Raw genomic sequence first — 25,264 nt, forward strand, 5'->3', positions numbered from 1 at the left:
ATTAGTTTAATATGTCAAATGTAGTAATAATTATTTTATTAAAAGTCATATTTATGGTGGTACAACTTATTTCACATTTCTACGCCATTTTCTCAAAATCCGAAATGAGCGTTATTGGATTTATCTCATGTTTGCTCTGAGCCTGAGGGATCAGATACATCCGGCAGCGCGTCCCGGTGCGCGATTTTCCTGTAACTCGAAGAGGACATTTGGTCTCGAGGGGCGGATTCTGCCTCTTACCACGTGTTTAAACTTAAGGGAAATTTGTTCGTGTTCTTTCCCGAGTGAAAATACACGAATGACCGTAAAATAGGAAACGGCTGTTGCGTGTTTCAGAACTTTCAGTCATTTCCAACATGGACGAATTTTCCAACCAGCGATTTCAATCAAATGTTTTAATGGCCTACATATTTATGAAAATGTTGGCGAAGTGGTAATGAAATTCGTAGCTTGCTGGTTTGTGTGGTTCGTTGCCTTGGTAACGCGTACAGGTCAGCCATGATATTAAGACGCGCCCATGGTGGTCACCTAATTATTTAGAGGGAAGAAGACCCATATTTTCGAGATACGCTACGTAATAGTGCCATCTATCAGTGACCAATATTATTATTTGGAAAATATTTTCTGGATGCGCTACGTAATAGTGCCATCTATCGGTGACCCAAATTTAGTATTTGGAAAATATTTTCTGGGTGCGATACGTAATAGTGCCATCTATCGGTGTTCAAAATTAGTATTTGAAAAAAGAACGCGGTAGTTTAGGCCTAATAATGTTGATAGACCTAAAGTAACGTGGAGCTGAAGTCACGTGTCTTTATTTGCTTTTAGTCGAAAGATGGCGCTGTAACGTAACACATCCAGAAAATAAGCGTTGTCTGCTAGCTGTTAGTTCCGTATCAGTTCCTCGTAGTATTGTGGATCTATACTATTTCATATATCTATGGCTACGAGGGTACGAGCAACCAATAAACCTAACCATAAACTACACGTAAAAGTCAAATATAGAGTTTGCGGTACCACAATTAGGCTTAAAACAATTGTTTTATTATACTGCCAAATAGAGCCTAGACAATAAAATTCAAATTTTAGATAAAATCTAACCTGAAGTAGTATAACCATTATACTAAAGTTAAATTCATTAGCTTCTAGTCGTGGAGGATTATATCAAAAGAGGTTATTAATTTAAATTTTACATTATCAATGCCAAGGAAATACAAGCATAATATGTGTAAAAATGAAATAAAAAAGTTGATTTAATTGAAAATATACAAATGCAATGTCAATTCGGAGCAAAATAATTACAAGTACTAATTCAATTCATATGAATTTAAGTTTTGTTTCACATTGTCAATGAAAGCCAAATTTTCAATACATTTTCCAATCCTTTGAAAAACTGGCATAAGCTGTTTGAATATTCAGTAAATATAAAAATCCGATTTATAAAAAATTAATCGTTTTTTTAATCAAGAAATGAACAACCTTATTTCAATAAGGCCGAAATAAATTCAAATAAATTACAAATTCTAATAAGTCATTGATTTCTATGGATTACATATTTATGAAATAATTACAAGTACTAAATCAATTCAGATTATTTTATAGTTGGGTTAACATTATCAGTGCAAACAATTTACTTATTCATTTGCCGAGGAAAAACAGGCATAAAATGTTTAAGTATTCAAATAAAATAAAAAAGTATTATTTATATCAAATGAATAGTTTTTTTAATAAAAATCAACCACCCTATTTCAAACAGACCGAAAAAAAATCAAAGAACTTAAAAATTCTGATAAATTAGGTCAATATTCGAATTTTAATGTAAGAACATTATATTTGACTTTTAGATGTTTCTTTAGTTTATTGCTAACAATTGTATATTAGTTCCACTCCGTAGCTTTGACCATGGTCGCCATCTTGACAGGTTGTTTTACCCAACGGGAAAAACAGATGACGTCAGGTCACGCAGCAGCGATAATAATCCAAACGTTTTTTCTAAACTTATCTCTCGTTTTTTTAGTAAAAGTCTGAGTTTTTTCATTTTTTTGTACATACTTACAACACATGGCGAAATCTCAAAACATTTCGAATATTTAAAAAAAAACTATTTTAACCAGTTTCAATTTGAATAACATAATTGAATTATATTTTTCTTATTAGTCTGAACCTTCCTCTAGTGCCTAAAATAATTTTGATAATTCTAATATTAATAGTTAATGAGATAGAAGGTCCTAGCTAAAGGGTAGTTTGGGCGCTTGCCCAACCTGTTTAGCTCCTGGGGTCCGAATTAAAACGTAATAACTTAATTACTATTAAATTTAAAATTGTCAAAATTATTTTAATCACTAAACAAGAGGCTGTTTTACACATACATATTAATTTCATAAGTTAAAATACAAAATTAAAACAGTTCAGCTTGAAATAGCGCGAAAGTAGTCAATGGCCACTGTAGTCTTCCCCCTTAAATACAAAAATTACATTCACAAAGAGTAAATTTTACTACTTTTTCACGATTCCCAATGACATGTAATGACTTTAGTCATAAAAAATATATTTTATCACGTAAATATTTAGTAAATAATTTATTTTTATCACCATTTGTATGTATGAAACCTTGCTGCGTATACTCTTGTAGGTATGGGCATTTCATTTCATAATAAAAATAAAAATTATTACAATATAAAGTAATTTTACGTGTGTATTATAAAATGTATATTAGCATAAGTAACGTAATATAATAAGTATGACACTGAACGATTGCGCTTAAGCATTGAGAAATGACGTAGTCGTAAGTTTTGGAACGGGAAATTAGTCTTCCCCCTTAAAAATAGTAGAATTTGCAGTGATGGGCACTCTCCTCTCACCGTGAGATCAAAGAGAGCAATTGAGAGGAGGTGAGCCTGCTCTAAGTTTTCAATGGAGAGGAGCGTGAGATGAGTATCCAAGCTGCGCATTTAAGTGAGAGAAGAGTGAGAGGAAATAAGATTTTCCAAACTAAGTATTTGGAGTGTGAGTGAGGTTAGTTTCATTAGCGAAATGCGATGAGAGGAGATCAGGTCAAAAGTTAGTTTACGGGGGTGAGAGTTTGAGTGTAAAATGTTAGAAACGGGAATGAGATGGAGTGAAAGGTATCACGAAATTTTCAAAAATGCCCATCACTGAGAATTTGTGACTCTCTTGACTTTTGACGTTTTGTCTGCCATCTCGAGAGAGATTTGTTTACAGTAGATAAGAAAAGAAAGTGACTAGACGCGGGTGCGGCGCCGGTGAAAAAGGCTTTCCTCTATTTTATGGGATGGACATACATTGATAACCTCCTTATTGAGTCGCCTGTTTTTAGCAGTAAAGATAACTTTTATCTTCCCGATGCAAACTCTTTTATTGGCCCATATTCGCGTTTCATCCGATACTGTCAAGTGAAAATAAACAGAAATATCATCATTTATTTTGCTTATAAGTGGCGTTGCTAAAAATTCGTCAAGGGTGTTAGACTATGTCAAGTGTTCAATAGAGAATCCATTCCTTACGAAAATAGTGGATCACATTTAACTCCAAAATTATATAAAAATTGGGAAGATCGCGATACAAAAGGTGTTATTTTTTAACCAATTTCAATCCAAAATGTGTTATTTTTTAACCAATTTAAATCCAAAATGTGTTATTTTTTAACCGATTTTCATCCAAAATGTGTTATTTTTAACCAATTTCAATCCAAAACGTGTTATTTTTCAACCAGTTTCAATCTAAAATGTGTTATTTTTGAACCAATTTCAATTCAAAATGTGTTATTTTTGAACCAATTTCAATTCAAAATGTGTTATTTTTGAACCAATTTTAATCCAAAATGTGTTATTTTTAAACCCATTTTAATCCAAAACGTGGTTTTTTTCAACCAATTTTAATCCAAAACGTGTTATTTTTGATCCGATTACTATCCAAAATGTGTTATATTTTATTTAATTAAAATCCGTGTTATATTTTATTTAATTAAAATCCGTGTTATATTTTATTTAATTAAAATCCGTGTTATATTTTATTTAATTAAAATCCGTGTTATATTTTATTTAATTAAAATCCGTGTTATATTTGATCTAATTACAATCCGTGTTATATTTGATCTAATTACAATCCGTGTTATATTTGATCTAATTACAATCCGTGTTATATTTGATCTAATTACAATCCGTGTTATATTTGATCTAATTACAATACGTGTTATATTTAATCGAATTACAATCCGTGTTATATTTAATCGAATTACAATCCGTGTTATATTTAATCCAATTACAATCCAAAATGAGTAATTTTGACCAGTTACAATCCAAAATGAGTAATTTTGACCAGTTACAATCCAAAATGAGTAATTTTGACCAGTTACAATCCAAAATGAGTTATTTAGATTAGTTACAATAAAAAATGAGTTATTATTACAATTACAATCCAAAATGTGTTATAATTTGATGCGATTATAATCCAAGATGTCTTATAATTTGATGCGATTATAATCCAAGATGTCTTATAATTTGATGCGATTATAATCCAAGATGTCTTATAATTTGATGCAATTACTACGCATGTATTTTATCCAAACATAAAAAGATTCAAAAAGGATGCGTCTAGATGCCTTTTGAATCTAAATTTGGACATTGAATCTAATCATTTCCGTAAGGGATTAGGGGTGAAAATGGATATTGTAGGCTGGTTTGACCTGTCTAACGAAATGAAATATTTGTAAAATGAATGCGAATCAAAGCTCGAACGCAGTGTCGCGATACGGCGCGTGAGGCGATCAGTCACGATAATTCCCTGAAACATCGTGAAGCCATATCCAGCGAAACCCGTTTTTGACGTAACAATACCAGTCATTATTACCCGCAACCGGAATCCAATGGTGACATTGGACAATGTCTTCTATATTCGATGTAGACGTATTCGTCGTGCTATTGTCATTCCGAGTGTGTGTCTATTACGCGAGGGAGACTATTTTGGCGCTCAGAAACGGAAGTCACGGAAGCGTAAGCGGGTAGCGGCCAAAATTGATTCAGTCGCTTATCAACAAGTTGGACAGGACTCGGAATGCACGTGCCTCGATTAGCTCACGTTTCGGTTGTTGACGAATGACGTGATGCGTGGGCTATTCATTTGACTGGTACAGTCTGTCTCCAATTTGGTCCACTTAATTTAGCTCAGATTTCAGCGTAACATAGAACCTTGGAGAAGAGAAGGGGTTCCTGGAGGGGAAAATATAATACCAAGAGCATATACGATAGGTATCCGAGCGCGGGACAGGGGGAAAACAGGGGGCGGTAATTTTTGGTCGGACCCTAGGACTTAAGTAGCATCTAGCGGTGGATAAATTTATTAAAAAATTCGAATTAGTCGTCTGCCCATTTGGAAGACGTTTTTAGATCACACAAGGCTTAGGAATGCAAAACGGTCTTTTACGCGTTAGTTTAAATATTAAAACTTTTACAATTATTTCATTATTATGGGAAAGTACTGTTGTTATATAGATTGTAGAAGTGATTCAAGATTTCGCAAGAATATAAATTTTTATCCAGTACCTAAACCTGGAAAGAGAAATGCTAAGTTAGAGCTCACCCAAAAATGGATTTTTAGTATTAATCGAAACTCCATTACCGCATCAACTTTAAAAAAAACATCATTATGTTTGCAATTTGCATTTCATTGATAAACGAGGCCCAACCCAAGAAACACATATCCGTATCCATTTCAAAAACCAATTGAGGCTATTGATGTTACCCGTGATGAGCGACCAGTTTTTTGAATTTGAAGTAAACAAAAATGGAAATACAGGTGTAATTATGCTCTTGATAAACAACCGACTTTAAAAATATTTTCATCTTCCATTTTAAGTTTATAACGTTATCAAAAACTGTATAAAACATTCCGATCAACATCATAAAAATCTTGCTAGTCGCGATCTGTGTTGTCGGTCAAGGTCAAATAGGAAAAAAATAATATAGTTCCAAATTCCCCTCAATGGTGGCAGCATTTAACGAGAGTTTCATATGTCCCCCTCCAGGAACCCCTTCTATCCTCCAAGATAGAACAAATTGCACTCAGAATCGTTATCTCCGGTTTCTTATAGATTTTTGGGAGCTCTTTAACGTAACCCGCCATCTTGGAAAATGGCGGGGGAAATGTATAAAAACGTCTGTACCGTATGTTCTATTAATCGTAGAGATATGGGGGGGGGCTCGAACAAAATTGGGAACCACTTACTCTTGAGGAAATACCCCTGAAACAAATAAACGGGTTTTGGGAAATACATCCGTTTGTGGTATATCTTAGGAACAGGATGACTACAGTTCCTATATTTCCTACTCTTTCCTATAATTTAACGTTCCTTCCTTTTTTCTCAAATAATTTCATTAAATTTATCATAATGCCTATATTTTAACTCACAGTCTAAAGAAATTAAAATAGTTAATATTTTACCCTTAGAAGTCTTTAAAATGTCCTAGTTTTAAAAGATGTTTATTTCCAACACTGTTCACCGATAGTTTTCGACTATTTCTATCGGTTATCAACTTTATTTTGAATGTTAATACCCCCCTTTAAACAATTTTGACAACCGTTTTCTCTTATTGAATAATTAATTTTATCCTATTTTTTCCTTTTTTTTATCCCAATTTTCTTCCTATATTTCACTGATAAATTTCCTATAATTCCTTTAAAGGATTTTAAAATATTTCGTGGTCACCGTGTAGGAATATCAGAATAATGTAGCACTATTTTCTTTGCGCAATCGTTTAATCGCGAAGTTTAATCATCTTCAAATTGAATTTTATCAGAAGCGAATTTAGTGTTTGATTCTTTGCCTCGTGGAACCATGTACCATTGTTTGAGGTTTGAAAATATCTGCGCATTGGAAATAAGGTTTACAACAATAAAGTTCAACTTGGAAATAGAAAATTCAATGGAAAATTGGATTTAATAAAATTGAATTTTATTAAAATTTAACATGATCTGCTACTCCTTTCTAAAAGCATCCATAAAGTTACTTTGATTATCTCTAGGATTTTAGTAGGACACCAATATTCGCACATGCTGTTTTCATTAGAACCAATTAATTAATATTGGCAGATATCGGTATTAGAAAAATATTTTCAGGAAAAACTTAAAAATGAGGAAATTCTCGATAAAATAACTATTGAATTTGTGATAGAAAATATGTATCACGTAAAATGAAAAGAAACGTATTCGGATATGCTCTTGTAAACTTCTTTTCATGAAAAATTATAATAAAATGGTATGACAGTGCACTGAATGATTTTATCATATAATAATAATCAGCTAGGCTAATACCCGAGGCAACTGAACCGTCTTTTATAATGATTTTATCATACTGTTACGATAGATAACTTTGTTAATATCGGCTGTACCCATATCGGTGCATCCCTAGTAAATACGAAATTCCGTCCACCCTTCAACGTTACGTACGTTGTACAACCTCTACAAATATATATTTGGTTTTAGACTAAATTTTTCTCAGACGTCTTTTTATCTTACACGTGGTTTAAGATAACTGACACAAATCTACGACTAATAGAACAGAAGATACAGGAGTACGTGTTATAGATTTCGTCCGCCATTTTCCAAGATGGAGGCGAAAGGGCAAAGCTCGGAGTGAGGGAGTCTTCACTTCGTAAATGAGCACCTGAAAAAAATTGCAAGAAAGTGAAGAAAAAGGCTCTTTTATACAATTTGAACTAAATCACACTGTCCCGTGTAGCGCAAAACCACTGGACCAACTGCGTTCAAAAAACAGTTGGCCCGTACGGTTGGGGAACCACGGATTTTCGCTTTAGAATGTCCAACCTGGCCAAATACTGGTAAATCGATTGGGTAAATACATTTGGCCAACAGTAGTCGGATTCGAAAACGTACACGAAATTTAGTTGGTGTGCGGCGGCCGACATCGTTTAAGATCACTTCCACATTTCTACGACTAATTGAACCACTGATTAGATTTTGGCCGCCATTTTCTAATATGGAGGCGAATGCGCAAAAGTGAGAGAAATCAATTAGGAAAGGAAGAAAACAGTTCATATACAATTAGCTTTTTCCATGTAGCGCCGGCCAACGTGAGAAGTTCATAGACGGCTAGAATTTCGTCTGCTAAGCGGACAATAATTCACAAAGCGTCTGTCTTGGACCCTGAAACGGCTAATTGTAATCGAACCGTTTGGCGCGTTCGCCGCCATCTTGGCAAATGGCGTCCAAAATCTATGGAACTACCGTCTAAATAAAACTGTACAACGAACGTCAACATCCGCGGAACGAATCAACTCGTAGCTGCGCCTCAATCTGAAACCGCAAATAGGCGTCCCCTCCTTGCAATTCTCCCCGGTGCTCGCTTCGATGCCTCAATTATTCTGCGTTTCGAAATAACTCTTTTCTTTGCGGTATATTACTTTTAACGTACTCGTCAGCATTCGTTAAGAAACGAAAATTCTTCCGTACTGAATAATGGAATGTTACCCGTGACACCTGTATACATTGGCTGGCGGCCGCTATTTATCTCCTTATTTGGTTGCGCGTTCATTCGTTTTGCTTTTTTGCCCCTTGATTGTAATCACCCACTTTCATGGTGTATAGTTGTTTTAATGCTTAATTGGTTTAATAGCATTTTTATTCGATGTTCTACATTGCCCTATTTTTTATATTGTTTCTTATTTATATTTAAATTAGTTTTAAATAAATTGCAGGTATGGTTTTAAGAGTTTAGCGCATAGACGATTTATATTTAAATTAGTTTTAAATAAATTGCAGGTATGGTTTTAGGAGTTTAGCGCATAGATGATTTATATTTAAATTAGTTTTAAACAAATTGCAGGTATGGTTTTAGGAGTTTAGCGCATAGATGATTTATATTTAAATTAGTTTTAAACAAATTGCAGGTATTGTTTTAGGAGTTTAACGCATAGACGAATTCGTCAAAAATTATATAGAATGGCTATCAGTACTTTTGAACTTACCGAAAATTGAGCTACTTCTTAAGAAAATTACAAATTATTTCCTGGGGAGGCAGAATATCATTTAACGAAAATTGAAAATGTTCAAAATAAATTTATCGAACACACTCACTTTTTAAAAAACCTCCCTTACGATAAGAACCTTTTACTAAACCACTCAATCAATTAACATGTTTGAAAGTTATTTGTAAATCGCACATTTTGGATTTAACTCATTCTATCAATATTCATGAACCATCTTTAAGGGGGAAGAATACCGTAAAAGCCTTATTTTCGTTCAAGTTGAACGTTTCTGTTTTAACAATTACATCATTAAATTATATTTTTCTTATTAGGCTGAACCTTCCTCTAGTGCTTAAAATAATTTTTATAATTCTAATATTAATAGTTAACGAGATATCAGGTCCTAACTAAAGGGTAGTTTGGGCGCTTGCCCAGCTTGTTTACTCCGGGGGTCCGAATTAAAACGTAATAATTTAATTACTTTTAAATTTAAAATTGTCAAAATTATTTTAAGCACTAAACAAGAGGCTGTTCTACACTTAAATATTAATTTATAAGTTAAAATACCAAATTAAAAACGTTCAGCTTGAAATAGCGCGAAAGTAGACAATGGCCACTGTAGTCTTCCCCCTTAAATACAAAAATTACATTCACAAAGAGTAAATTTTACTACTTTTTCACGATTCCCAATGACATGTAATGACTTTAGTCATAAAATATATATTTTATCACGTAAATATTTAGTAAATAATTTATTTTTATCACCATTTGTATGTATGAAACCTTGCTGCGTATACTCTTGTAGGTATGGGCATTTCATTTCATAATAAAAATAAAAATTATTACAATATAAAGTAATTTTACGTGTGTATTATAAAATGTATATTAGCATAAGTAACGTAATATAATAAGTATGACACTGAACGATTGCGCTTAAGCATTGAGAAATGACGTAGTCGTAAGTTTTGGAACGGGAAATTAGTCATCCCTCCGTTATTAAAACCGTAACATTGTTCAAATGAAAATTTCTAAATTGCGGTAGCTGGAAACAATTAATTATTTGAGAGTGCCGTTAATCCGATAAACTTATATTTATTTAATTAAGTTTAAATTACCGTCAAAACATTCCGTTGGAGAGATTTCAATCTAAAACAATCTGTCATAGACTTGAGTCAGGGCTTAATCACCAGTCTAGACGTGATACGCGAAAAAACGTCCAACTAAAATATTCCTATGATTAATTGGGATATCTGGAAGACGTGGATGGCTAAATTAAGCGGTGTATATACCATTTATGAATCGCTTTCAACAGAAACAGGAAGGTTTTCTGTTACTCGTAATTATTTATTTTTGTTTATACGAAAGATATTAGGGTTTTCTTTTTATCCAGTTCATTTATCAAAATGTTCATTAATAATATGGAAGACATTTATGGATTATTTCACGTACAATTATATCCGTACACAATGTGTGTAATTTGCAGAAGCGAGCTAGAAAATGAATTGGTCCGTTAGTCACTTACAAAGGAAACTGAGGTGTACACCGATTTTGTTCAAACTCGGGGGTTAAGTAGGCCTTAATGAATCATGAAAATTCCCAAAAGGAAAAGTTTCAACGGGCATTAGTTTTGCCATGGCAACCGAAAATGTTTTTGACAACACAAAATGGAAAATTCCTTATCCAAAAAAACATGGGATTTTGAAAATTTCTAAAATGCAAAAACTAGGAATTTTTTATCAAAATTGACGAATTGATCAATTTTTTCTAGTTTTTTGCATTTTAATTTTTTTTTTTCAATTTTTTTCGAAATTTTCAAAATCCCATGTTATTTTCGATAAGGAATTTTCCATTTTGTGTTGTCAAAAACATTTTTGGTTGTCATGGCAAAACTAATGCCCGTCGAAACTTTTCCTTTTGGAAATTTTCTTGATTCATTATGGCCTACTTAACCCCCGAGTTTGAACAAAATCGGGTGTGTCTCCTTGTTAGTAACCCAATAGTTCCTTAACTGCTTAACGTTTTACCTAATTTGCCTGAAATTGTACGCGTTGGGCGGTTTAAAAATGGAAGATAATTATAAACGTTCTTGACGCTATAATTACCGTAATTTTTATACGAAGTTGTCTGCGTTGGTCGGTTACGCAAAACGGATAAAATCTATTGTTTTGGTTGAAATCCGACACCATCTTGTAAAATGGCGAATAAGCATGTACTGTAAACGTTCCTGACGCCACAACTGCCGTACGTTTTGCCCCATTTGGCTGAAATTGTATGTGCTGGTCGGTTTAATACCGACCGATGAGTCTTTTGTTTTGTAAATCCGACGCCATTTTGAAAAATGGCAGATAAAAATCTCTTAACGTTCTTCACATGAGAACTACCGTCATTTTACTCAAATTGTCTTCGATGGTCAGTAAAACCCAATAGATGACACCTAATGTTTTGGTTAAAATCCGACGCCATCTTGTAAAATGGCGAATAAAAACTGTAAACGTTCTTGAAACGATAACTACCGTAATTTTTACCCAATCTGTCTGAAATTGTCTTCGTTGGTCGGTAACACCTAACAGATAATAATAATCAATAATACTAATTAGCTAGGCTAATAGTAAGTGGAGGGATCTGTTGGCTCGCGTTGCATGCAGGGCTTGCCACCACCCTCCTACGCATTGTAACCCGGGTTACCCGGCCACCTGAATTAATAGAATTAAAAGTCGCCAGATGACTTGGGCCTAAGGTGGTACTTGGGTATAAGCATGGACTAATTAACACATGATGGGATACTATAATTTTTGGATGATTTGAATTAAATTTAACCTCATCCAAGAACAGGAAACGCACTGAATCTCAATCGGTAGTATAATGATATGGCAGAATTATTTCCATCCTAGGTTATTTATTAGGCATGACAATTATTTTTTTCGTCACCGTCTTATGTAGCTAAAAATCACTTCCGATGAATAGATAGCTAATAATCAATTATGCTTTAGTCAGAGGAAATAAAAATTTGTTGATTGCCCTAAGGTGAAATAAGACGTAAGGATGATAAATTTAGTAACTAAAAGGCTATAAGATAAAAAAGGCAAATTAGCTTAAGGGAAATTAAATATTTATTAAAAAATTACAATAATTATTAACGAATTAAATTAGGGGAACACATGAATTAAATAAATTAATGAAACAAATGAATTTATTTAAATTAATGAAACAAATGAATTTATTTAAATTAATGAAACAAATGAATTTATTTAAATTAATGAAACAAATGAATTTATTTAAATTAATGAAACAAATGAATTTATTTAAATTAATGAAACAAATGAATTTATTTAAATTAATGAAACAAATGAATTTATTTAAATTAATGAAACAAATGAATTTATTTAAATTAATGAAACAAATGAATTTATTTAAATTAATGAAACAAATGAATTTATTTAAATTAATGAAACAAATGAATTTATTTAAATTAATGAAACAAATGAATTTATTTAAATTAATGAAACAAATGAATGTATTTAAATTAATGAAACAAATGAATTTATTTAAATTAATGAAACAAATGAATTTATTTAAATTAATGAAACAAATGAATGTATTTAAATTAATGAAACAAATGAATTTATTTAAATTAATGAAACAAATGAATTTATTTAAATTAATGAAACAAATGAATTTATTTAAATTAATGAAACAAATGAATTTATTTAAATTAATGAAACAAATGAATTTATTTAAATTAATGAAACAAATGAATTTATTTAAATTAATGAAACAAATGAATTTATTTAAATTAATGAAACAAATGAATTTATTTAAATTAATGAAACAAATGAATGTATTTAAATTAATGAAACAAATGAATTTATTTAAATTAATGAAACAAATGAATTTATTTAAATTAATGAAACAAATGAATTTATTTAAATTAATGAAACAAATGAATTTATTTAAATTAATGAAACAAATGAATTTATTTAAATTAATGAAACAAATGAATTTATTTAAATTAATGAAACAAATGAATTTAAGCTTTGGGCCCATACGACCGAAATCCCATTCGTTCGAAAACGATTTAACATTGAGTCCCAATCGATCGAAAATAGCCCAATTGTGCGGTTTACAGCCCAATTTTGCACCTAACCTAACCTAACCTAACCTAACCTAGCCTATAACTACCTCCAAGTGGCATCGTGGAACCCCAGGCAGAAGTAAAAAACAAAATAAAAAGTCCCAATGAACCGAATCCGCTTTTTGGGATATATTTCGGAAACATATTGAATTCCGTCGAATAGGATTTCGATCGAATGGGAATATACCGAATTTAATTCATGAAACAAACGAATTTAATTCATGAGACAAATGAATTTAATTCATGAGACAAATGAATTTAATTCATGAAACAAATGAATTTAATTCATAAAACAAATGAATTTAATTCATGAAACAAATTAATTTAATTCATGAGACAAATTAATTTAATTCATGAAACAAATGAATTTAATTCATAAAACAAATGAATTTAATTCATGAAACAAATTAATTTAATTCATGAGACAAATTAATTTAATTCATGAAACAAATGAATTTAATTCATGAGACAAATGAATTTAATTCATGAGACAAATGAATTTAATTCATGAGACAAATGAATTTAATTCATGAGACAAATGAATTTAATTCATGAGACAAATGAATTTAATTCATGAGACAAATGAATTTAATTCATGAAACAAAATAATTTAATTCATGAAACAAACGAATTTAATTCATGAGACAAATTAATTTAATTCATGAGACAAATGAATTTAATTCATGAAACAAATGAATTTAATTCATAAAACAAATGAATTTAATTCATGAAACAAATTAATTTAATTCATGAGACAAATTAATTTAATTCATGAAACAAATGAATTTAATTCATGAGACAAATGAATTTAATTCATGAGACAAATGAATTTAATTCATGAGACAAATGAATTTAATTCATGAGACAAATGAATTTAATTCATGAGACAAATGAATTTAATTCATGAGACAAATGAATTTAATTCATGAAACAAATGAATTTAATTCATAAAACAAATGAATTTAATTCATGAAACAAATGAATTTAATTCATGAGACAAATGAATTTAATTCATGAAACAAATGAATTTAATTCATGAGACAAATGAATTTAATTCATGAGACAAATGAATTTAATTCATGAGACAAATGAATTTAATTCATGAGACAAATGAATTTAATTCATGAGACAAATGAATTTAATTCATGAGACAAATGAATTTAATTCATGAGACAAATGAATTTAATTCATGAAACAAAATAATTTAATTCATGAAACAAAAGAATTTAATTTATGAAAGAAAAGAATTTAATTTATGAAAGAAAAGAATTTAATTTATGAAACAAAATAATTTAATTCATGAAACAAAAGAATTTAATTTATGAAAGAAAAGAATTTAATTTATGAAACAAAAGAATTTAATTCATGAAACAAAGAATTAAAAAAAATAGGCCTAAGTACATGAATTTCCTCAAATTAATGAAATTATTTGAATCAGATTAAGGAAATATATGAAATTATTTGAATCAGATTAAGGAAATATATGAAATTATTTGAATCAGATTAATGAAATATATGAAATTATTTGAATCAGATTAATGAAATATTTGAAATTATTTGAATCGGATTAATGAAATATATGAAATTAGTTGAATCAGATTAATGAAATACATGAAATTAGTTGAATAAGATTAATGAAATATATGAAATTAGTTGAATCAGATTAATGAAATATATGAAATTAGTTGAATCAGATTAATTTTAATGAGCAAATTAATTTTAAACAACAAATTAATTTTAAAGAGCAAATTAATTTTAAAGAGCAAATTAATTTAAAAGATAAATAAATTCGAATATATCAAATTACTTCGAATATATCAAATTACTTCGAATATATCAAATTACTTCGAATTTATCAAATTACTTCGAATTTATCAAATTAATTCTAAAGATAAATAAATTCGATTAGATCAAATTACTTCGAATATATCAAATTAATTGAATAGATCAAATTAATTGAATAGATCAAATTATTTAAATTAATTAAATATTTTAATAAAATTAATTTGAAAATAGCACGAAAACGTATTTATTACTTTTGATAACGGAACAGCTCGAAATAAAATGCAAAATATCCCGCAACGAGAATTATTCCCTCAAAAATGATTATAGAAAATTCCAAACCCGAAACGGAATTACATTCAATGAATTAAACCTGAACTCCAAAATGTATATAATTAATCAATTTTTTTTTTAACTCCATCAAACGTTATACAATAGAATTGCCCTTTCCAACGACGCTGCCAAAAAGTTGAAGGTTTTCGCAATATTTTTATCTGCCTTTTTATTTTGATCTATTTCGTTCACGATATTTTCGTCGAATTTTCAATTCAAATCATATAATAGAGATATTAAGAAATATCCCTAAAAACCTGTACGGAGAACGGCTAGACGTTACGTAATTATCGGAATTTTTATCGTAAACAGGAATTGTTTTAATATTACCCTAATTAGGTCATCATCAGTGTTATACTAAGGAGATTATTATAATAATATCATTTAAGCGAAATTTACCCACTCTACGCGTACTTCCTTCGCGTTTGATTGTACGTGCTTAATCTCGGTATTTCTCAGGGGTAGTTGGAGGGGGGGGGGGAAGTATTTAAAGCCAAGTGTAATAGCCGTAAAGAGAATTCTCGCCTGGAATATTTTTTATTTCTGAATCTCTCTCATGCACGAAAAGCTCGTTAAAATGGGAATGTAAGGAAAGCTAAATTATCAGAGCGCGGCAAACAGTTACAAAACGGACTTTTGCGTTATTGGGGTGTTAATAGCTGGTGTATGTATTGGGCCCAGGGGCGGGGCCATGTTCCCAACGCCGTGTAATGGTTGTAATAGTCGGCCCTGACAAAAGGAGTCTTATGTTACGCCGAGTAGTGTCTGTCTTTGGTGGTAAGAACTCGCGAGTATACGAAAGAATGTATTTAGTTACATCTTAAGGATGACATTTTGAAAAAATTATAACCGAACTGATTTTCAAAGTTATCGAGCAATCTATGTTTAGTTCAACAAAAAGCCGCGAGGGGTCGGACATTCGTAAGAATTCCGTGCACCATAGAGGAACAAGATTTTAGACAGGGTTGACATACACTTTGTAATAAATATCATATGATTCGATTTTTTTATTTAATTCGGATTTTTTTTATTTGATTGATTTTTATCCAATTAATGGCTTTTTTCCCGTATAATTAATGGATATTTTACTTTTATCAGTTAGCTAATCTTGAATTGAATTAAATTTTAATTAAATTAATTACTATTTCATCTTTAAGAACCTATTTTTGATATTTTTATTCCTCCATTAAAATGCATTATATGTTATTTAAATCTTGATTTTAATCATTATTTAAATACAAATTCTAAAATCAGGGTTAGCTGATTTAAATCAATCTCGAAATCAACTTGAAAATCTCGAAATCTGGGCGAAAACCAATTCCAAAATCTCGAAATCAGTCTAAAAACCAGAAATCAACACGAAAAATGCGCTTTGAGATCTCAAAATCAGTTTCCGATTTCTGAAATTTGCAAATGTCGGACCCATCGCAAAGCCCCCTAGTGTCTAATTAGAGAGGTTAGGTCAAAGAAAATCGGTATTCAAATAATAGGAAGTGTCCATATTTTTGAGTATACTTAGGGAAAATGACGATTCGCGTGCATCATGGTCGAATTTTCCCTGGCATGAGTAAGGGGGGGGGGGGGAATAAGTCACCGGCTGATGCTTCAAGACGTCAGTTTTAGGGAACCAATCATTCTCCTTAGCTAGATATAAATATCCTTTTTGGAATACGCGATTACATGGAAGCTAGGAGCATGGATTAAACACTAAAGGATGTTCCACGGGCGAAAAAACGCACAAATGCCCTGTCCCGTCGCCACCTAGCGGCGCGAGTCCGAAAAATCAGAAATTTATTTATCTCTCCGCTCTATCCCGGGGCAAACAAACCCACGTGCTTTTAAATAAATAATGGTATCGAAAAAATAAATAGCAGACGAATTCTAAAAATCACGGTATAAAAGTTCCAAAAATAACAGATGGCGCTACAAACTCATATCCGGTGCCCCTGGATACAAGAAAAACAAAAAAAAAACCACCTAGCTAACGAGGACTTTGCCTTAGGAAGCCAGCCCGTGGAACATCCTTTAGTGTTTCATCCATACTAGGAGCAACCCCACACAAGGAGAACGCAACCCGTCAAAACTCGTGTATTTTCTTGTGTACATTTTTCATTGGTTAGACGCTTTTGCGCCTGCTGCCGTTGAAAGGGGAAAATTCGGAAATTGTCTTCCCCCCGCCCGTAAAACGTCCAATGAAATTTGTACACAACACCGCATTAGCGTGTTGAAGGGCTAGCTGCGTTCTCGCCGTGTTTGTTGCTCCTATATGGCAGTAACGAACAGCGCCATATTTCGTTTACGGCGAATTTGGGAACTCGAATTCTCGTTGTGGTAGACTAACATCAAAAGCATTTTTTTCAAATTCGTTCTTATTTCTGGTTCTTAAAAAACCTCAATTAGGGTAGATCGAAAAATATAAGCTCTTAACGTTATATAAAGGTTTAAAAATCGGCTTAACTACGCTTCTGGAAAACAATACTTTTTAAATAAATAAAAAATAACTTCAAACCCATATTTTAACCCAATTTTTTTATCTAAGATTCAAATTTTTTATTTCATTTTAACAAAATTCGAGTTAATAAAGTATTTATTTTCCCCCTGAATTCACAAATTTAACATTTAAATATAATTCTATCGTAAATTCCTCGTTCACGAAATAAATTCTATAATTTAGCATCATATTTAACAAATATAAAACAACGTAAACGTAAAACTATCAAAGCGCAAAGCACTTAAAACGGAAACAATTTCCAAAAACATAAGTCCCCGTATCTAATAATCTACAATAAACTTATTTTAAATATTCAAAAAGCAAATCCTAGTCGGTTTATTAGATAAATAATAATAAAGTTTTGTCACGGAACTTGTGGGCGGAGATTACAGGGTGTATTTCCGGCAAAAATATGTTTCCTTTGCCGGCTCGATGGGCCGAGGCGTAGTACGCTTGACGGAGGAAAAGGACCTACATTATTATTTGGGAAGAACGCTACGCAGCGTGACGCTATTTTCGGGTTTTGTTTACGAAAAGCGGAAGCTAGCCTGTTGAGGAAACCCCCATTTTTTACGGCGAGCTATATGGGGAAACCGAAACATATTCGGGGAAAATACGATTATAATCATATTTAAGGAACTAGTTCTTTAGCGTTCGTAATTATGAATACCGAATAGTTGTCAATCTGTCATTTTTTGGTTATGGACTACTATGGCGTCGGAAGCGAGTCAGAAATCGTCAGTGTTAGGGAACCAATGAGATTCTGAAAGAGTTTACTCTGTAGGGGTATTGTGAGAAATGTTAAAAATTATCTCAAAATAGTCATTCATTCCAAGTTTGAAATAAATATATTATTGTTCTAACCCTAGAAAATAGAGCTAAGGAATAGAAACTCCGTTACGAATTTTGTCAGTAATACTCACCAGGTATCTCGAAATATGAAAACCAGGTATCTCGAAATATGAAAACCAGGTATCTCGAAATATGAAAACCAGGTATTTCGAAATATGAAAACCAGGTATTTCGAAATATGAAAACCAGGTATTTCGAAATATGAAAACCAGGTATTTCGAAATATGAAAACCAGGTATTTCGAAATATGAAAACCAGGTATCTCGAAATATGAAAACCAGGTATCTCGAAATATGAAAACCAGGTATTTCGAAATATGAAAACCAGGTATTTCGAAATATGAAAACCAGGTATTTCGAAATATGAAAACCAGGTATCTCGAAATATGAAAACCAGGTATATCGAAATATGAAAACCAGGTATTTCGAAATATGAAAACCAGGTATCTCGAAATATGAAAACCAGGTATCTCGAAATATGAAAACCAGGTATCTCGAAATATGAAAACCAGGTATTTCGAAATATGAAAACCAGGTATCTCGAAATATGAAAACCAGGTATCTCGAAATATGAAAACCAGGTATCTCGAAATATGAAAACCAGGTATATCGAAATATGAAAACCAGGTATTTCGAAATATGAAAACCAGGTATCTCGAAATATGAAAACCAGGTATATCGAAATATGAAAACCAGGTATCTCGAAATATGAAAACCAGGTATCTCGAAATATGAAAACCAGGTATCTCGAAATATGAAAACCAGGTATCTCGAAATATGAAAACCAGGTATCTCGAAATATGAAAACCAGGTATTTCGAAATATGAAAACCAGGTATTTCGAAATATGAAAACCAGGTATTTCGAAATATGAAAACCAGGTATCTCGAAATATGAAAACCAGGTATCTCGAAATATGAAAACCAGGTATCTCGAAATATGAAAACCAGGTATCTCGAAATATGAAAACCAGGTATCTCGAAATATGAAAACCAGGTATTTCGAAATATGAAAACCAGGTATCTCGAAATATGAAAACCAGGTATTTCGAAATATGAAAACCAGGTATTTCGAAATATGAAAACCAGGTATTTCGAAATATGAAAACCAGGTATCTCGAAATATGAAAACCAGGTATCTCGAAATATGAAAACCAGGTATCTCGAAATATGAAAACCAGGTATCTCGAAATATGAAAACCAGGTATCTCGAAATATGAAAACCAGGTATCTCGAAATATGAAAACCAGGTATCTCGAAATATGAAAACCAGGTATCTCGAAATATGAAAACCAGGTATCTCGAAATATGAAAACCAGGTATCTCGAAATATGAAAACCAGGTATCTCGAAATATGAAAACCAGGTATCTCGAAATATGAAAACCAGGTATCTCGAAATATGAAAACCAGGTATCTCGAAATATGAAAACCTGGTATCTCGAAATATGAAAATCTGGTATCTCGAAATATGAAAATCAGGTATCTCGAAATATGAAAATCTGGTATCTCGAAATATGAAAATCAGGTATCTCGAAATATGAAAATCAGGTATCTCAAAATATGAAAATAAGAGGAAAAAAAATATTGCTACGCAACAAATTTAAAACTGGCAATAACTTTCATATTTTTAGTTTAAAATTATTAAAGGTTGAAATACCCCAACAAGGTAAACACGCGTAAGTCGATTTACTTGATTTTATAATTACGATAGCACTTGTTATACGGAATTTTAACAAGTTTTCAAAGCTCGAGGAATCGAAGATTATATTTCTTATGTAGGGTAGTTATGTAGATATGATTTTATTAAACTAACTATTTGCCAAAAACTGTCCAATTCAGAATATCTTATTGTAATTTAATACTCTTAATTTAGTTAAAGAAGTCACCACCACGTGTCGCCATTTCAGTATTTTTTTTAATTACTGAAGTATGTTTCTTATGTTTTGTTACGAGAATGCTGCCAAATCTTGAACTTGGGAAACACTTCGATAGTGTGTAGATAAACCATAGAACATACACTAGTTGTATGTCCAGTTTAGGTACCACAAACTCAATATTAAACTTTGTCAAAATAATTTTTAAGCACCTATTGATCTAAACCTACCAATTTTTTCATCAGCTCGCAACCATTTCCTGGTTTGGCAACACTTAAACGAACGCGTTACAGTGACTCTGTCTATTCGTTTCAAATCTGTTAATGTTGCCTGACCTGGGAGGTTTGATATAAAAATCTACTGTTTATAGCGACATAAACTACAATCAGCAATCACGATGAATTAAAAACCATATATTAATTTCGTTCTCCATATTAAATTTGATTTATAGAGAGTTGAAGCAAAGTCTCAAAAGTTGAACGTGAATCATTTCGACAGAATTACCAAGTTAGCTTGTCCGACTTCAGCCTGTCTCTATAATAATTCTAAAAGTAAATTAAAGTGTTTTCAATGTGACAGCACGATATGGTTGAAATCTCAATTTAGCTGGTTGGAAATTGTTTTCAGAATATGTTAATGTTTTAAATTTAATAGTCGTGAATTCTAAATCTCTCTCAAATTATCATGTTTATTAAAAAGAGAAAAGAATGCTTAAAAATATATCTGGATCCGTTATACAGAACTTAAATTTTACGTGCAAAAGAAAAGACTTTGTTTCAGTTTGAATTTATTAAACGTGTTTTTGCTAGTCCTACTATTCTGTAATTTAGGTTCCACACCCTTCATCAAAAGAATTGAAATAAGAAATATAGATTAAGATAACATAGTGAAAGGAAATTTCTAAGCGTTGACTCACTGTTATTGTTTTGGAAAAGTGCCTCGTAAAAAGCGTACTGTTCTCAAACTATTTTTATTAGATTTGCATTTGATTATAATCACTTCCTTATTAAATTTTAGAACGCGGCTATATTGATTTCAATCAACACACCCGAGAGTTGGTTAATTTCGCGAACTATGGAAACTGCCCACGATTACAGGCAGCCCTGTCAAAGAAATGGGGAATTTTATTATAACAGACCTGACAAACTTGTTTCTAAATACCTTTGACGGGGAGAGAAGTTGGGTTTGAAAGTAATTTTACACGTTTCATAAGAGCTGAGCCTAATTTTTTTCGTGACCTTCGTATTTTTTAACACTCTACTTAATTATTCTACCCCCTATTCTACTCCCTCTAAAAGCATTCATGATTTTTTGTTCGACTTTGGGTATGCTAAAGTCTAGTGGTTATTTGAGTATTGTTATTGAGATGGGAAATGTACAGGGCTTTCGTTACTTAATATTAATCTCATAGGGTTTTATTTAATACCGTCATCGAATTTAAAATTACAGAAATAAATAGTACTGACTCATGAAGACAGTGGCGTAGCTAGAGGGGAATGTGCCCCCCGAAACTTTTTGTTTTTACTTTTTCAATTGCATGCCCCCCAGACCTACACCACTGCATGATCGCATCATACCCTGTCAATTTGTAAATGTTATCCCATATTATAAGATAACTTTTTGAAAATGTTTTTTTTACTTCTTGAAAAGTTCATAATCATTGTTCTGGACTACACACCGCCAATTTAGTTGAAGTAATTTACACGGTTTAGGGATGGATTGTTAAAAATGATTGCTCATAATCCCACGTACTGTTTCCAAGGCGATAAAAAGTAGTTACATAAGTAATAACATCGCTCTTTAGGATAGAAATCAATCGGAAATAATTTATTAATAATGCGGAAGCGTACGCAGTTATAGACTTATAGTACGAATCGTCATCGACTAGTCGATTTCAACGTGTTTTGTTATACTGATAAATTACATAAAATTAAAAATTTCGCCAAGTCAGTTTGCAAAACGTTTTTTGAACTTTCCTATTTTCGTGTAACTATGACTGTCAATTAGGATAATGAGTTAAAAACAACAAGCGTTATCTCGCCACTGATTAAAATCCACTTCCGAAAAGTGGGTGTAGACACTCTTTGCGAAGGGATATATACATTCTCTACCCTCCCCTTTAATTCCTTTCTCGCCTATCTGCCACGCATGCGCTCGCCGTTTCATAAATACCAAATATTGGAAACTCGTTGGTGTTCCGAACTTGCGAATTCATTCGCGTTATATATAATTAATTTCCGTTTAAATACAATGTATTATCGAGTAATTTTGCTGAATAACCGTGTGGATAGAAGTCCTTTCATGAATTTTCCTTCTTTGATTGAGTAAGAAGGATTTTTTACATTAAACATCACATTAGGCTTAGAACTATGTCATGCTTCTGCGTTCGTGTTTTTAAGGCTAAAAAGTGGGTTGGGCTTTTTTTTTATTTGTAAACGTAGTAACGTAATCGTGAGTTCTGTTGGATAAATGACTTTTAGCAGTTTCTACTTGTTATTATTCTATTTTTTAATTTGACATTTTGTATTTTTCAGTGTTTCACAATGATTGTGGTATTGGATTTCCAAAGAATATCCATGCCCCGGGGTACAGAAACACCAATTCAATCTCGTTTGGTGTGAGTGGAATGGCCTGTGGTCGATATGTCTTGCAAGTGCATGTTGGTGCATTTAGCACCCTTTACGAAGCCCTATCAATTGAAGCGAGCAAAGAAACGTCGGCGCTTGAAATAGTGTCGTGCGTTGTTGACAAATTGCAATTGGATCAACCTCATAATTATGAGCTTGCGGAAGTCATCGGTGATTCAAATGGTCAAGACTGTAAAGAGCGTCGCATTGGCCCTCACGAATATCCGGCGGCCTTACAACTTTTATGGCCACGTCATGTAACTGTTCCGAATAGTAAATCTGGTCAAGTATTCCAAGCACCGCAGTATAGGTTTTGTTTACGGGACAAACAGGGAGAAATGGCCTACAAAGGACAACCATGGCCAGAAAACGCGGATCCTCAGCTAATTCGAGATTATTTTCTACGATTTTTGTACCAACCCCGAGAAAAGGAATACACGGACTTGTGTCAGCTTCCAGATCTTACAGAGCAAACTTTGCTAGAAAATTTAAAATCTCGTTTCGAAAAGGGTCACATCTACACTTATGTTGGATCTATTTTAATCGCGGTGAATCCTTTCCGTTTCTACCCAATTTACAACCCCAAATATGTTAAACTTTATCAAAACCGTCGATTGGGAGAGTTGCCACCACACATTTTTGCCATAGCGGATGCTGCTTATCAAGCCATGTTGCGAGAAAAGAAAAACCAGTGTATCGTGATATCAGGTGAAAGTGGTTCAGGAAAGACTGAGAGTACTAACCTCCTACTTCATCATTTAACGGCACTCAGCCATAAAGGTGCTCATGGAAGTGGTGTTGAACAGACTATTTTGAGCGCTGGACCTGTGTTGGAGGTTATTATCAAATATTTTTAATTTATAAAATTTTCATAGATTAATGTTTTGTAGTTATTCATTAACAGATTTACTCTGGATTTACTAATATATACTGTATTTTATTTCACTGATTAGACCATTCGGTTAGAAACCAAAAAATTTTAATTTTGGGATTGTTAATTTTAGTTGTTCACAAATGTCAATCTGGTTTTCTTTTATGGAGATATTTAAATTTTTAGACCATTTTTCACCCAGCTTTAAAAAAAGACATTTTATTTCTGAGGAATATGAGATTTTTTAGAATATCCACCCCTTTTGGCAAATTATGATACGAGCTATTTCTATATATATACATATTGTGTAAATAATTGTAAAATTTCATTTCAGGCCTTTGGTAATGCCAAAACAAAGCATAATAATAACTCTAGTAGATTTGGGAAGTTTATACAAGTGAATTATAAAGAAAACGGTGTTGTTCATGGGTAAAACTTACCAATTCACATATTACTGAATATATTATCTAAAATGGTATTGTATTTGTAGTGCTATTGTTCAGAATTATTTACTGGAAAAGTCTCGTATTGTGTGCCAAGCTCGTAATGAGCGCAACTATCACGTTTTTTACTATCTTCTTGCGGGTGCTACTGAAGTTGAGCAAGTTCAACTACATTTAGCTAAACCAGAAGCCTACCATTATCTTAATCAAGTCAGTTTAATTGATTTCCTATTCTGTATTTAGGAGAAAAATTTAAATCTGTTTTTTCACAATTTGTTAGAGTCAATGTTTCATACTGGATGGTGTTGATGAAGTTTATGAATACTCTCGACTAAAACAGTCAATGGAAATGGTGGGGTTTAGTCCTGACAAACAAATGAAGTAATTTATTATTTAGCAGAGAGTTTAAATAAATTTGTAAAGCATTACTGTATGCTTAGTTATAGATTTCGAAAGAATTTCGTTGGCATATATTTTAAAAACATTTTTATTTAGGCTAGGTGTAAATAAAAATGTTTTTAAAATATATGCAGATTTATCGAAGTTCTTTCTTAACCTATGATTATTATTATTTATTTTACATTTCTCTACGGAGAATTTCAATTGGTTTTCCATTTTAGATTGTTAAGCATTTTATCAGCGGTGCTACATCTAGGAAATGTGGAATTTAGCAAGGTTTGTTGGAAGTTATTATTCATTGTGTATTTTTTGTTCATTTACATATTTTTTTAGAAATCTACTCATCATAGTGATGAGGCTGTAACGGTCAAAAATTCGGATGTAGTGTCAGTAATTTCTAATTTATTAGGTGTAAGTATAAATTTTGTTTTCCGTGTTATAGCTAATGCTGTACAGTTTG

General features: G+C 31.9%; 1 protein-coding gene across 2 annotated transcripts in view; it reads left to right on the forward strand.

Moving 5' to 3' along the window:
• LOC149921217 (unconventional myosin-IXb-like) overlaps positions 1-25,264 on the forward strand; it is a 46,142-nt gene that overhangs the window by 14,193 nt on the left and 6,685 nt on the right. The window contains exons 1-7 of one of the 2 annotated variants that reach the window (XM_090164096.1): positions 22,589-22,788; positions 22,999-23,927; positions 24,297-24,391; positions 24,453-24,615; positions 24,686-24,786; positions 25,026-25,080; positions 25,138-25,215. In XM_090164096.1, the coding sequence (XP_090020222.1) occupies position 22,788; positions 22,999-23,927; positions 24,297-24,391; positions 24,453-24,615; positions 24,686-24,786; positions 25,026-25,080; positions 25,138-25,215 (1,422 nt within the window). In that variant the 5' untranslated portion in view covers positions 22,589-22,787. Of the gene's footprint in view, positions 1-22,588; positions 22,789-22,998; positions 23,928-24,296; positions 24,392-24,452; positions 24,616-24,685; positions 24,787-25,025; positions 25,081-25,137; positions 25,216-25,264 lie in introns of those variants that run through there. The other variant, XM_090164095.1, reaches the window with a different exon arrangement.

This window comes from Leiobunum rupestre, chromosome 11 (genome assembly GCF_980474605.1).
Source record: "Leiobunum rupestre chromosome 11, qqLeiRupe1.1.hap1, whole genome shotgun sequence".
In the NCBI taxonomy this organism is placed as follows: Eukaryota; Metazoa; Arthropoda; class Arachnida; order Opiliones; family Sclerosomatidae; genus Leiobunum; species Leiobunum rupestre.